At 42.5% G+C, this 12,164-nt stretch overlaps 2 protein-coding genes across 2 annotated transcripts; both read left to right on the forward strand.

Annotated features, from left to right (window-relative positions):
- Positions 1 to 6,118: 6,118 nt before the first annotated feature.
- On the forward strand, positions 6,119 to 8,750 carry LOC115797282 (claudin-10-like). Its single transcript, XM_030753823.1, has 5 exons — positions 6,119 to 6,350; positions 6,896 to 7,057; positions 7,143 to 7,224; positions 7,324 to 7,431; positions 8,326 to 8,750. The coding sequence occupies exons 1-5, from the start codon at positions 6,119 to 6,121 to the stop codon at positions 8,444 to 8,446; spliced, it is 705 nt and encodes a 234-aa protein (XP_030609683.1). The 3' UTR covers positions 8,447 to 8,750.
- A 1,286-nt stretch (positions 8,751 to 10,036) lies between these two features.
- Positions 10,037 to 12,039, forward strand: LOC115797305 (claudin-10-like). Its single transcript, XM_030753851.1, has 5 exons — positions 10,037 to 10,268; positions 11,051 to 11,212; positions 11,297 to 11,378; positions 11,478 to 11,585; positions 11,734 to 12,039. Exons 1-5 carry the CDS (start codon positions 10,037 to 10,039, stop codon positions 11,873 to 11,875), a joined length of 726 nt encoding a protein of 241 aa, XP_030609711.1. The 3' UTR covers positions 11,876 to 12,039.
- Positions 12,040 to 12,164: the final 125 nt, after the last annotated feature.

The raw sequence follows: 12,164 nt of genomic DNA on the forward strand, positions 1-12,164 counted from the left end.
ACTGAGGGCTTAAATACACACTGGGTAATCAGGGCAAGAGAAAACAGCAGGGAACAACAGGTGAGGCAAATGAAACTAATTACACAGGGGAAGCAAAGCTAAACACAAAGCACAGGGAAAACTAGACTGCCAAAATAACACAGGAAGAAACAAACCAAGGTACATGATGACTCAACATGGGGAACTGGCACACAGACTCAGGACAGAGACGCAGACCTAAATACAGGGGAAGACAGGGACGCGGGGAACAAGAATCAAACATACTGGGAAGACAGACTCAGGAAATAAGAACTACACTCAAAACGCTGGGCAAAAGGCCCAGGACATGACATTTTCTCTTTTAGTAACAGCCACATCTAAAGATACTGTCATATCAGGATACACTGTAAACCCAGATTTTGATTTGGCTTAAAAATATTCAGTTCATATTACTTAAAATTGCCTAGTATGTGAACATTACTTGTTAATTCTGAGTAAGCTGAACTGTTTCATGCCCTTTTTTTATTGTAATTGTGTTTTTAAGTCCATTCAACAGCTCCTGCTGAAATAAACTGAGTTCATATTACTTAAATATCTGTCATTTCGCAACATTACTTGTTAATGCTGAGTAGACTGTACTTTTTGATGGTCTATCTTATTGTATTTATGTGTTTGAGTTCAACTTAATATCATCAGGTTTTGCACCCGCTAAAAATCTAGTTGATACCGGGTTAATGAGCATGGTGGCGTGATGGTTAGCAGTGCTGCCTCACAGCTAGAATGACACCAAAAGGTCTAGGTTCGATTCCACCAGGCCTCTTGCTGTGTGGAGATTGAAATAGTAGATATTTGGTGTTTTTGTTCACCCTCAGGCTCTCTACTTGTACAGTTTTTCATTGTTCCATGGACAAATGTTATTTGTAAATGTTAATGTACCAGTCTTCAGCAGGGCTGAGTTTTATCACGTTTATCTACAAATTTAAACAGACACAGTTCAACATCGTAAAAAATATCTTTGCTACAGGCAGCATGATGGTGTGGTGGTTAGCACTGCTGTCTCACAGCTACAATAACTATCTAATAATCTGGGTTCGATTTCACCTCTTCTGTGCAAAGTTTGCATGTTCTCCCCACGTCTGTGTGGATCTGAAGACATGCAGTTAATGGGATTAGGTTAATTGGTCACTTTAAATTCCCCACAGGTGTGAATGGTTGGCTGTCTCTTTCTGTGTTAGGCTAGCAACCTGTACAGGATGTACCCTGTGTCTTGCCTTATGTCAGCTGGGATGACGAGTTACCTTGGGTTTTTTTTAAGTAGATTCAACTTATCCGGGTTTACAGTGTACACGAGTGTAATATAACCAAGTACATGACCTCAACAAGTGAAGTAATGTACAAGACTTTTTTGTATTTTTTTTTAAAGTGGTTTTGAGTTCTCCAGGCCAGGGTTTCTGTAGGTATTTCAACATTTTTCTTTGGACATTGGCTGCTTTTTCACTGATTTTAAAGTGTGTCTTACTAGATACTAGGAGCCTGTTGAAAAAACACCCATTAATTCCCATTTCTATAGTTGAATCTGTGACAAATATCAAACAAAGTATAAAATGGCAGGCATAAATAGTATATTTGCACCAACAACTCAAAGAGCTTTTAGCTGAAAACTTGACACGTCAGCATATGGGCAGCATGTCCTTAAAAAATTTGAAGTAATGCATGATTTTCAGGAACCCATTTTTAAGGAAGGTAAACAAGGACAACAGGCTGAGGGATGACAATATATGCAAAAACTTGACTGACAATCAGTGGCAGCACGTCTTGGAGTGATGAATCCAAATTTGAAATTTTTGGTTGGAATCGTCATTGGAGGAGGTCTGGACAGTGGCGCTGGAGATTCTGTCATGGTTTGGAGCTGCGTGTCAGCCAGTTGTGTTGGGGATCTTGTTAAAATTGATGGACCTATGAAGACAGAAGTACTGTAAGATTCTGATCCATCATGTAATACCATCTGGAAAGCATCGGATTGGCAACAGCTTCATTTTTCAGCATTACAATGATCCCAAACACACTGCCCATGCAGTTCAATCATCTCTGGATAGAAAAACACACAAGGGTCCACTATCAGTCATGAATTGGCCTCTCCAGAGGCAAGACCTCAACATTATTGAAACAGTGTGGGATCATCCTGATAGTGATGGAAACAAAAGGCAGCCAACATCCAAAGAGCTTTGGAATATTCTTTGAGAAATTACAAGAAAGCTGCCCAAGAGAGTTCAGGCTGTGTTGTAAAGGTAGTCCTACCAAGTACTGACTTTCAAGCTTGTTAGAAATATGCAATCTCTGTTTTTGTCTTATAAACTGAATTTCCATGTGTGCTGAGGTTTAGCAAACTACAAAAAACTGTGTCTGCAAATTGTGTAACGATTGAAGAATAATGTTTCAACCTCTCCCTGGCCCAAGCAGTCATCCCCCCCTCACCTAAAAACAGCCACAATCATCCCTGTATCAAAGAGGTCATCCATCACCAGCCTAAAGGATTACTGTCCTGTGGCCCTCACACCAATAATCATGAAGTGCTTTGAGAGGCTGGTTCTCCAGCACATCAAATACCACCTGCCCCTGACTTTTGACACCCATCAGTTTTACATATCGTGCAAACAGATCCACAGAGGACGCCATCGCTGTAGCTCTCCACTCTGTGTTGAGCCACTTGGAGCAGCAGCAGAGCTACGCTTGGATTACAGCTCAGCTCTTAATACAATCATCCCAGATATTCTTACTAGCAAACTGCACACCCTGGGCCTCCCTCCTCTCACATGTTCCTGGATAAAGGACTTCTTGACCAACCGGCCCCAGACTGTGAGACTTGACCCCCATCTCCACCCACACACTGGCTCCCCACAGGGCTGTGTGCTGAGCCCCCTCCTGTACTGCCTCTACACCCATGACTGCAGTCTGACACACAATAACAACCTCATCGTCAAATTTGCTGACGACACCACAGTGGTCGGGCTCATGTAAAGGGGAGATGAGGCAGCCTACAGAGAGGAGGTCCAGAAGTTGACAGCCTGGTGTTTAGAGAACAACCTGCACTGAACACCATGAAAACCAAAGAAAACATCGACTTCAGGAAGCACAGGACTGACCCAGCCCCCCTCTACATCAACGGCAAGCGTGTGGAGAGGGTCCACACCTTCAGGTTTCTTGGTGTCCTCATCTCTGCTGATCTCTCTTGGTCAGATAACATCACAGCTGTTATCAAGAAGGCTCAGCAACGACTTCACTTCCTGAGGGTCCTCAGGAAGAGCAACTTGGACTTAAACCTGCTGCTGACCTTCTACCGCTCATCCATTGAGATCATGCTGTCATAACTGTATCACAGTATGGTACAGTAGCTGCACTGAGGCAGACAGAGACAGGGTCAGGCTTCAGAGGGTAGTCAAGTCAGCACAAAGAATCTTTGGCTGCCCCCCTCCCGGGGAGAGGGCATACATTTATGTGTGGAATTTCTACAGTGTGGCACTGAAACAGGAGTAGTCTTCCAATCTCATTGTACATTCTGTATAATGACAAATAAAGGCATTCTATTCTATTCTAAAATTGCAAAAGACTTTGAATATCCCATGTTTTACGGTGCATATTATCATCAAAACATTGTGAGAATCTCAAGAAATCTCTGTATGCAAGGGACAAGGCCAAAAATTACTATAGGATGCCTGTGATCTTTTGATCTTGAGGATGTTTCATTTTTGCTGTTTTTTTAAGTCCTCTGAACAAAATGGCATGTTAGTTTTCCCTGCTGTTTTTGAGCTTCCAGATGTACAAACATTGTCAAATACTGTTAATTCTGATTTGCTGTATACTGTGTATAAAGGGACTAGTTTCCATCCATCCATCCATCTTCTTCCACTTATCCAGATTGCGGGGGCATCAGTCAAAGCAGAAGAACCCAGACCTCCCTTTCCCCAGTCCCCTCCTCCAGGTCACCTGGGGGGACCCCAAACGGTTCCCAGGCCAGCCGAGTGATATAATCTCTCCAGCGTGTCCTAGGGCCTTGTAATGATGGGGTTGTGTCTGGTGGTGAAGAGGAGGTGGCAGATGTACTTAGCAGACAGTCAAAAATACACAACCACACCGGTACTGGGAATTCCACAGTGTTGTCCTTTAATAAACATATTCTTCACCAACCTTATAAAGCCCGATTGAACGGCTGCTGCATTATTATACATGAAGTAAGCAGAGTTCATACAACCCGTGACGTTACAAAGAGTTAGGGAGATGGAAAAATAGAGGTCCAACTCTATCCATGCGTCCCTCTGCCAACACGTTTCTCCCACGCTCTCTACAGAGGAGCAGTGGTGCACACTTGTGACATCACTAACAAAAGCTTAGACTGTCGTAAAGAGACACTACACACTGTTACAGCCTCCAGGTGCCTGAACCACCTCAACCGGCTTCTTTTGATGTGGAGGAGCAGTGGCTCTACTCTGCTAATTCTCATGCCAGTCGCTTCACACTCTGCTGTGAACCATTCCATTCCAGGAGGCCACCACCCTATGAAGCCAGCAGGACCACATCATCCACAGAAAGCATAGATGAGATTCTGAGGCCACCAAGGTGGAAACCTTCCACCACTTAGCTACGCCAAGAGTCAGTGGTGAACGGCAGCCCTGGCAAAGTCCATCACCCACAGGAAACGAGTCCGACTTATTGCCAGTAATATGGACCAAGCTCTCCTTGCAGTTGTGTGGGGACTGACAAGTCCAAGTCTCCAAGTCCACAAAACACTTGATGTAAACTTGATGGGCAAACTTCCATGCACACTCGAAAATCCTCGAGAGGATGAAGAGCTGGTCTAGCATTCTGTGACCAGGATGAAAACTGCATTGTTCCTCTTGAATCTGATGTTCGCCTATTGGATGGACCCTCCTTTCCAGCACCCTGGCACTACCTTATCGGGGATGCTGAGTAGTGTGATCCCGAACACACCTTCCAGTCCCCCTTCTTAAAGATGGGGACCACCACCAGGGTGCCACTTCTAATTTAGTGGCATGCAATGTTGCAGAGGCATATCAACCAAGACAGCCCTACAATATTTAGAACCTTCATGAAATTAGGGCGAATTTCATCCACCCCAGGGGCCCTGCCACCAAGGAACTGTGACCTCACCCCCAGGGCGAGTCATCCCCCACATCCTCAGACTCTGTTTCCACTACAGAAGGTGTGTCAGTGGGATTAAGGAGGTCCTCGATGTACTCCTCCCACCACCTGACTATAGCCTCAGTTGAAATCAGCAGTGCCCCACTAGCACTATAAATCATGTGGGCAGAGCACTGCTTTCCCTAATATTTTACACCATAATAGGTGTGAAACATTGAGAAATAGAATAAAACATATTGGGTTCAATCTTGCTGGGGTCTGATCCCACAGTGGGGTTATCATGTAAGATAATACCAAATACAGCACATTTACTGGCTTTCCAGGAAAATGTATTTTTAATGTATTAAATAAATAGTTTACATTTCACTACTTTTCAACATTTTGTGTCGATTTCTTCTGCTTAGAGTGGTATGAAAAAGTTTGGGCACCCCTGATAATATTCATGATTTTCCTTTATAAATCATTGGTTGTTCGGGATCAGCAATTTCACTTAAATATATCATATAGCAGAGGAACATAGTGATACTTGAGAGTGAAATGAAGTTTATAGGATTTACAGAAAGTGAAATTAACCTAACCTCACTAAGTGTGTGTCTTTGGGAGGATTCAGACCCAGGACCATTTCTGCTGTGAGGCAACAGTGCTAACCACCACACCATGTCACGCCCGTGCTGCCCATATTTTGTGTTTAATTCTACACATTTGGCATTTGAGATAGTGGGAACCTAAACAGAGCAGAGATCCACCATAACGAAAGGGTAAACAGAATGAGCCATTAACAGGTAAAGCTGGGAATGTGAAACATGCTTATTAAACAAAACGATCTAAAAGATAAGATGAGATCAAAGCCAAACATCCACACTTCTACTCTGACACTTACACATCAGCAATGGCACAGAGGGGGAGCTCGTTCACATTTCCTGTGGTGAGACGTTAGTTTTTCACCTCTGTTGCAGATTTTGGTTGAGGACCAGCGCTCACCATGAGGTACAGGACGGTGGTGATGTACTTGGAGATCGGCTGCTTTGTGTGCTGCCTCTGTGGCTGGATCCTGGTCTCCTCCACTCTTCCCACAGAGTACTGGACTTTCTCAGAGGTGAGCAGCATAGTGCTGACCACCTCCAACTACTACTCCAACCTGTGGATGGACTGCGTCTCTGACACCACAGGGGTGTCTGACTGCAAATACTACCCATCCTTGCTGGCCCTGCCTGGTAGGATATTCTGAGACCTTCAAAGCTTTATAATCCTGCTTTTAAATATTGAAATCATCTGTAGATTTAGGGACTGTGTAAAAATGATTTGCATATTCCTTCTTTAAAAACAGACAATCCAAAAAAAAAAAAAAAATTATGAATTTCCTGCCATTTCGAAGTTCAGCTAAAATACTGCTAAGTAATTTGGATTCCGTAAAAATGCTTTAATTAGATATAATAACGGCACAACCTGATAAGTATAAAATATGAATCTGTTCCTTACATCAGTCACATGTCAACAGCTTTCTGTGACCTGTTACATAAAACAAACAAAACCCAAATAAATAACTAAAAATCCAAACCAATGGAACTGCACCTTTTCTTCCTCGAGTAATTTACACACAGTCCCTTACTGAGTTCATGCCCTGAATGCATGTTTGGATAAAGAGCACAACATGAAGCACTAATTCCCATAAATTCCTTTATGTTATCTTAATAAAATGCTCTACATTTAACATAAACTGCATTTAGATTGCCCTTCACTTCCACCTGCTGTCTTTCAGCATTCCTGCAGGCCTGCAGAGCTCTGGCTGTCTGTGCTGTCATCACAGGCTTCTTTGGGAGCGTCCTCACACTCATAGGGATGAAATGCACTAAAATAGGTGGGACAGACATTATCAATACAAGGGTGACATTTTCTGGTGCGGTCACCTACCTGGCTTCAGGTAAAAATCCTTTAATGCTACCATGCTATTTTATTAATAAAAAAAAAAATCCACAAGATGTTTAAAATATATTGTCTTTTGGTAGGTGGCTGTGGTATTATCACCTACTCATGGTGGGCCAACAGAGTCATAAATGAATTTAAGGATCCAAATTTCAAGGCACAGAAGTGAGTAATTTTCAAGTGGCATTATTATAATGTAAAAATAGTTATTAATTTTTTAAAAAAGCATCAAAAACAAAATAAAAACCCCTGCATTCACTTCAGATTTGAACTTGGAGCTGCTATTTTTATTGGCTGGGGAGGATCAGTTCTCCTCATCTGTGCAGGAGCGGTGCTGGCTTATTTATCTGGGAAAGAAATTCTGTCATCAAGGTGAGTAAAAACCTGTTCCTAAAGGCTGCAAAGAGATAACCTTTATCTGTATTTCTGCTCATGAATACCCCGTATAGCAGGCCAGAACCAACAACCAGCAACTAGTGATGGCAGATCGATCCAAATATCAATAATATCGATACCAGCGCTGATATTGATATTGATCAATAGCAGTGTAATGATACTGATACTTTAGCTTCAGTTTCTCTCTTGTACGCAGTGCTGTGGTTTTCGATGGGAGCTGCTCCTGTCACAGCACAGAGCATGCACACGTTGCTCCTCCCCTCCCCACAGTGTTTTGGCATTTTACCGTCACGTGACACGTAACATATATTACTTGGGAAAAAAAAGAAATTTGCTTTAAATGTTTTATAACATTGTGGAGTAATAATTTTGTACAGCTTTTTTATTTAAGAAAAAATCCAGAACATTAGTGAATGAAGGGATATTTTTATTACAGTTTTGCATTATACTTTCTGACCACTCTACCTGAAAAAAACCCGTTTTGATTTGTTCTTGAGTGATCATTTTGTACACTTTAAGAAAAAAAAAATCCGGACATCACAATATATGGGGAAAACTTGTTACTGTTTTATTTTCTCTGAACAAAAAGTTTTATTTTGATAAAGTATTTTCTATTTACCTATAAACTTTGCCCAATTCTATCATGGGTTTTAACTAATTAATGATCAACAGAAGAAAAAAAAAAATCACAAAACACTTAAACTTCATAGAAATTCTTCATGAATATGAAACAGTGTTGGTATCGGTATCAGTATCTGCAATACTAGCCCTGTATTTACTTGGTATCGGATTGATACCAAATCTTGCAGTATTACACACCACTACCAGCAACAGCTTGAACTACTTCAACTTGTGTTACCTATTCTAAAGGTCACGGAGGTCACAGAGAATGGATACGCCGCTGCCCTCGACCTCTAAAGTGACGCTGGTGCCGCCGGTGAACGGCCGAACAACCAGAACAACAAACCTCACCAGAGACAGCTTCGTCTGAGCCAGAGGGAAGAGAGCAGAGTCCGTTCAAGATGAAGCTGGAGCGGGCAGTGAGCTTAGCTTAGCCTAAAGGAAACAACTAGCTTGGCTCTCATTGGTGGGCTTTGTTACTGTTTTTCCTCATGCTATGCTAAGCTAATTACCTCCTGTGGGACAGATGGAGAGTGATGTCACTATCAAGAAAACAACTGAGCAGATTTTCCATAGGCCCTTTTCTGATTTTCATAGCTAAAGCTTCTTGCTTTTAACAGGAAGTATCTGCTGTTTGGTGACGCTTTCAGTCTTTCCTGTAGTGTTGCTGTGTGTGTGTGTGTGTGTGTGTGTGTGTGTGTGTGTGTGTTTTAAAGCATAAATGCTCTTCGAGTTAAAACAGCATCACTGCATGACACAACACTCAGGAGCTGTTTAGGATCAGGGTTAGAAATGGTTGCACAACTACCTGCAAATTTTTAATAAAAGAACAAACTCATTACAAATGGTTGTAAATGCAAGAATTCAGTGTGTGTGGCATGATCTCGGTTTACCTCAGTGAAGGATTTAACTGTCAGAGATTCAAGTTCAGAACAAAAATGGCTGACTGGTTTTTGTTTTTTTTAACCACCTATACATGAAGGGAAAAAAAATCATTTCCTGTCAGGATCTGCACTGTTTGTGGTACGCCTAAACTTTGATCAATAAACACATCGGTGTAAAAGATGGCTCCTTTATTTTAAATGGTCACTTGAACAGAAAAAACTGATGAGTGTATAAAATTATCAGTCAAATCGCAGTCATGTGTGAGTTAGGCCTGAATTATGCTTCTGGGTTGGGTCTTTGCGGGGCCTACGCACGTAACCGGACATCCCCTCTTAAACCTACACAGTAATCATAATCCTTGCAGGCTGCATCAACCCGACATCAAGAGGTACATGTCAGGTTATGGTGTAATCTGACATTATCTGCATGTAGAGGTATGCGGGCGCACCTGTGCCTGCACCTGACGTGCAGAAGCATAATTCAGATCTCAGGCGTATGAAGGCCTAAATTATGCTTTTGCCTAAATAATTATGTACGTAACCAGAAATCCCTTCTGAACCTTACGCTACACCTATGGGCAAATGAGAATCACCAATTTACTAACCCCATTAACTGCATGTCTTTGGACTGTGGGAGAAAACCTTGACAAACACGGGGAGAACATGCAAACTCCACACAGAAAGGCCCCAGCTCTGATTCAAACCCAGGACCTTTTCTGCTGTGAGGCAACAGTGCTAACCACCACACCATGTCACGCCCGTACTGCCCATATTTTGTGTTTAATTGTGAAAAATATAATTTTCTACACATTTGGCATTCGAGCCAGAGCAGAGATCCACCATAACGAAAGGGTAAACAGAATGAGCCATTAACAGGTAAAGCTGGGAATGTGAAACATGCTTATTAAACAAAACGATCTAAAAGATAAGATGAGATCAAAGCCAAACATCCACACTTCTGCTCTGACACTTACACATCAGCAGTGGCACAGAGGGGGAGCTCGTTCACATTTCCTGTGGTGAGACGTTAGTTTTTCACCTCTGTTGCAGATTTTGGTTGAGGACCAGCGCTCACCATGAGGTACAGGACGGTGGTGATGTACTTGGAGATCGGCTGCTTTGTGTGCTGCCTCTGTGGCTGGATCCTGGTCTCCTCCACTCTTCCCACAGAGTACTGGAGTCTCTCAGAGGTGGGCAGCAAGGTGCTGACGACCTCCAACTACTACTCCAACCTGTGGATGGACTGCGTCTCTGACACCACAGGGGTGTCCGACTGCAATTACTATGACTCTCTGCTGACCCTGCCTGGTAGGATACTCTACCGTCAAAGCTTTATAATCCTGCTTTTAAATATTGAAATCATCTGTTGTGCAGATTTAGGGACTGTGTAAAAATGATTAGGCCGGAGCTGGGAGCTGAATTATATATTTCTTCTTTAAAAACAAAAGGAAAACAAAACACAAAAGCATGAATTTCCTGCCATTACTAAGTTGAACTAAAATGCTGGTAAGTAGGGCGCCCGGGTGGCTTAGTGGTGAAGCCGGCAACCACATGCATATACCGCGCTGCGGTGCGGGCGGCACAGGCTCGAGTCCCAGCCTGTCACCAGCTTGCCCACATGCCCTCACCTGTGTCCCTGTTTCACCTCCATCTCCACTGTGGATAAAAGCTACTGTGGAAAAATAAATAAATAAAATGCTGCTAAATAGACAGAGATAACTAACCACCAACTTGGATTCTGTAAAAATGCATTAATTAGATATAATAACGGCACAACCTGATAAGTATAAAATATGAATCTGTTCCTTACATCAGTCACATGTCAACAGCTTTCTGTGACCTGTTACATAAAACAAACAAAAGCCAAATAAATAACTAAAAATCCAAACCAATGGAACTGCACCTTTTCTTCCTCGAGTAATTTACACACAGTCCCTTACTGAGTTCAGGCCCTGAATGCATGTTTGGTTAAAGAGCACAACATGAAGCACTAATTCCCATAAATTCCTTTATGTTATCTTAATAAAATGCTCTACATTTAACATAAACTGCATTTAGATTGCCCTTCACTTCCACCTGCTGTCTTTCAGCATTCCTGCAGGCCTGCAGAGCTCTGGCTGTCTGTGCTGTCATCACAGGCTTCTTTGGGAGCGTCCTCACACTCATAGGGATGAAATGCACTAAAATAGGTGGGACAGACATTATCAATACAAGGGTGACATTTTCTGGTGCGGTCACCTACCTGGCTTCAGGTAAAAATCCTTTAATGCTACCATGCTATTTTATTAATAAAAAAAAAATCCACAAGATGTTTAAAATATATTGTCTTCTGGTAGGTGGCTGTGGTATTATCACCTACTCATGGTGGGCCAACAGAGTCATAAATGAATTTAAGGATCCAAATTTCAAGGCACAGAAGTGAATAATTTTCAAGTGGCATTATTATAATGTAAAAATAGTTATTAATTTTTAAAAAAAGCATGAAAAACAAAATAAAAACCCCTGCATTCACTTCAGATTTGAACTTGGAGCTGCGATTTTTATTGGCTGGGGAGGATCAGTTCTCCTCATCTGTGCAGGAGCGGTGCTGGCTTATTTATCTGGGAAAGAAATTCTGTCATCAAGGTGAGTAAAAACCTGTTCCTAAAGGCTGCAAAGAGATAACCTTTATCTGTATTTCTGCTCATGAATACCCCGTATAGCAGGCCAGAACCAACAACCAGTAACAGCTTGAACTACTTTACCTTGTGTTTTCTGTTTTAACCCCCAAAAGGTCACGGAGACCAATTTCCTCCACTGTCCGTATGAGAGGAACAGATGCGCCGCCACCCACGACCTCTAAAGAGACACTGGTGCCGCCACTGAACGGCCGAACAACCAGAGCAACAAACCTCACCAGAGACAGCTTAGTTTGAGCCAGAGTGAAGAGAGCAGAGTCCGTCCAAGATGAAGCTGGAGCGGGCAGTATCTTTTGTCCTGTCTCCTTCGCCTCAGCGCCAACCGGTCACAGCAGATGACCCCCCCCTCCCTGAGCCTGGTTCTGCTGGAGGTTTCTTCCTGTTAAAAAGGACTTTTTCCTTCCCACTGTCACCAAGTGCTGCTCATAGGGGGTCGTTTTGATTGTTGGGTTTTCTCTGTAATTATTGTATGCGTATGGTCTTTTCTGTACAATATAAAGCACCGTGAGGCATCTGTTTGTTGTGA

This window comes from Archocentrus centrarchus, chromosome 2 (genome assembly GCF_007364275.1).
Source record: "Archocentrus centrarchus isolate MPI-CPG fArcCen1 chromosome 2, fArcCen1, whole genome shotgun sequence".
Lineage (NCBI taxonomy): Eukaryota > Metazoa > Chordata > Actinopteri > Cichliformes > Cichlidae > Archocentrus > Archocentrus centrarchus.